Below are 3040 nucleotides of genomic sequence, written 5' to 3'. Positions count from 1 at the left end.
CGCGTCCGCGTGGATCACACGTCTGCGTCACCTAGCATCAGGGCAACTATGGCATATTATATATCAAATCGAAGCCCCAGACGTTAGCTTTCCAACGCATCTGGAACCGCATCATTTGGACCTCTATAGCTAAAGTTATAGCTGTTTGAGTGAGAAGAGGTCAGGCTGGACAGCTTAACAACTTCTCCAACTTCTTGTATTCCTTCCACTTTTACGTGCTTCCTTTTCATCCTCCAAGCCATTCCTGTCCTATAATATCTGAAAACACTTGACACACATATCAAGGCATCTAATGGTAATAAGAGAGGATTAATAATAAGAAAATATAAGATCAAAGAAGCATGTTTTCAATCATAGCACAAAATCAAGAAGGAAAATGTAAAACATGCGAATTGTATGAATAAGTGAGTAAAGAGTTGATAAAAACCACTCAATTGAGCATAAGATAAACCATAAAATAGTAGTTTATCAACATCCTCATCTCGCATATACTTTAGGGCGATCTGATGAATCTCTTCCACGGATTTTATATCCTTAGAAGTTAAATGCCTCCTGAAATCTCCTTCTAGCAAACTGACAATGAGGCACAGACACACAATTTTAGGTGTTCATGTTTTCACTTCCAATAAGTCTGTGATAAAGCGTCCAAGTAATCTCGAATATTCTCTCCCACCCTTTGCTCTACGCCAAGTAGTGAGATTGGATGCTAGGTTTGAGTTCTTCTTGTGGTAAAGTGTACTAAAAATTTAGTTTTAATGTTAGCAAATGAAGATATAGAGCCGAAAGGCAGTATGTTGAACCAAATCATCATTAGTCCTGATAACGACATTGGAAAAGCCTTACACCGGATCGCATCTCCCACACCTTCAAGGTTCATCCTGTCCTCAAAAGCATCAATATGCTCCTACAGATTCGACTTCCCCTCAAACTTCAGATCTGTTAGTTTATCAAAGTGCTTAGGTCATTGGACTTGGAGGACGTGGGAAGCAAATGGAGTCTGGCCCATAATCACATGTTTCCGAGCATCCTTATGCCTTTTAGGACTCGGACTCCTTTGTGGAGTTCGTCTCCTTTTAAACTGGGCCGATCGAAACTCATTTCTTCCTCGTCTGTCAAACTCGTGATGTCTATTATCACGTCATGGCAACCTTCTGTGTCTTTGAGGTGACTGTGAATGTTGATGATTGTTATCTTGTCACTGATCAGGAGCCCTTTCTGGGTTTTTCCTCTCACGACTATGATCATCATGGCCCATGGTCGTGCGAGTTTGAGACCGGGATCACCTCGATTGTGATCGTTCTGCCAAGCGATGTTCAATGCTGCCTGGTAGCGTTCCATTTCTTACACTCTATGGCGCATTTTTTGCATAACATAAATGTAATTATTCCCTAACCTAGTGAAGTGACAAGCCCCCGCGTTCTGAGTTCCATCGTTATGGGCTTTAACATTCTACTCACGGTTTTCAAACCTTGGGGGGACTTGATGTTCTTCATTGGTTAGCAGGATGACATCTGTTTCAAGCGCATCATCATGGAATTGCTCCTTAAAAGGAGTGATTGGGTTAATTACCGAGTGAGTTTTCTTAGCCATGGTTCAGACAATGTAGGATTCCCATAGATGGCACCAATGTTCATACCTTTTGTGAAGGTCACGAGCTAATAAGATTCAGAGATCCTAACTTGAGCGATGTCAGAACCAAGATGGAAAGACAACATGCAAAATACTCTGATACTTAAGTCAGTAGTGCTTTAGGTGATAGAGTGAATACTGTGTCTTCATGCTGAGTTTTCTTTTTTCTTTTATTCTTTTTTTTTAAGGTAATTGTTTTTAAATATTTATTGTTTTTAATGTATGCTTATAATGCTATGATTTAATAGTTTCATGAGTTAATGACTTTAATTAGTATTAACGTTATTTATATATTCATTAACTGGTAACATGGTATATTCATTTATTTACAATCATAAATACTATCTTTGTCCAGAACACTCTTATTATATAAATTGTTCTAGTATTGTGTGGATTAGGTTTTAAACGTAAATAGTCACATTTCAAGATGATTTACATTTTGAATTTTATAATCCTTATACATATAAATCGTGTTAGAGTGCTCTAAGAAAAGAAACACATATATAAATGACGAGTAAACTATCATTTCTACCCATGAAAGTTCAGAACACTAATAAATCTACCCACGAATAAGCAAAACTACCATTTCTACCCATGAAATATGGAATTTCGCTAACAAAACTATCCGAATCCTAAAAAATTATTTGAAATTCCCAAAATACCCTCTAATATAACCTAACTCTAACTTCTCTTTTTACTCCACAATGCCATTTTCACCCAAATCCCTTCTCACCACCACTCTCATCTCCATCCACCACCACCATTAATGTCATCAACATCAAAACCATCCCGTTCTCTTTTTATGCTGCCCTATACACCAGAGAACTTCAATGACACTTCTGGTCGTTCATCTTCACGCCGTGACGGTGCCATTTGCTGCTTTGAATTCGAAGAGGATGATTATGTTCAAACCTTGCCTCTTTGCTCACAAACATTCCATATTGATTACATCGATGCTTGGCTTTGTTCCCACACAAACTGCCCTCTCTGCCGCTCTGGGGTTCTCTCTGCCGCTTCGCTGTTTACTCCCATGTTTGCTACCAGGATCTTACCAAGTCTTGACGCCGATGAATATGGCTCGAAATCAGCAGGAGAAGTAACGGATTAGACTCCATTTGCAAGGAGAATTCGATTCTGTTGAAGGGGAGTGGAGCGCAATAGATTATGATGGATTTTCATAGGAACCGGAAACCTAGAATGAATGAAAAGAGAATTGTGAGGTTGAGGATGAGACACTTGAAGTCGGGTTTGGTTGTTCATATGGTTTTACGGTCGGGAATAGATTTCTGCATCTGAGATTGCAGAGTTTCTTCTTTTGCGCACTCTGGGTTTAATGAAAATTTGGATATCTCCACCATTGTTACACCAATTGAGGCTGTGAATTCAAACTCTAGTCTCTGGGTTTTGTGTA

At 39.0% G+C, this 3040-nt stretch overlaps 1 protein-coding gene across 1 annotated transcript; it reads left to right on the top strand.

Moving 5' to 3' along the window:
- The first annotated feature begins 2395 nt into the window (after window positions 1-2395).
- On the top strand, window positions 2396-2737 carry LOC107465258 (RING-H2 finger protein ATL65). Its single transcript, XM_016084240.1, has one exon. It carries the CDS (start codon window positions 2396-2398, stop codon window positions 2735-2737), a length of 342 nt encoding a protein of 113 aa, XP_015939726.1.
- The last annotated feature ends 303 nt before the right edge of the window (window positions 2738-3040 follow it).

This window comes from Arachis duranensis, chromosome 9 (genome assembly GCF_000817695.3).
Source record: "Arachis duranensis cultivar V14167 chromosome 9, aradu.V14167.gnm2.J7QH, whole genome shotgun sequence".
NCBI classification, from domain to species: domain Eukaryota; kingdom Viridiplantae; phylum Streptophyta; class Magnoliopsida; order Fabales; family Fabaceae; genus Arachis; species Arachis duranensis.
The sequence above is the reverse complement of the archived record's forward strand: the minus strand, read 5'-3'. Positions and strand labels throughout refer to the sequence as shown.

What these genes read in the sequence shown, in the direction of transcription:
- LOC107465258 (XM_016084240.1), top strand. Translation starts at nt 2,396, where the DNA reads ATGTCATCAACATCAAAACCATCCCGTTCTCTTTTTATGCTGCCCTAT.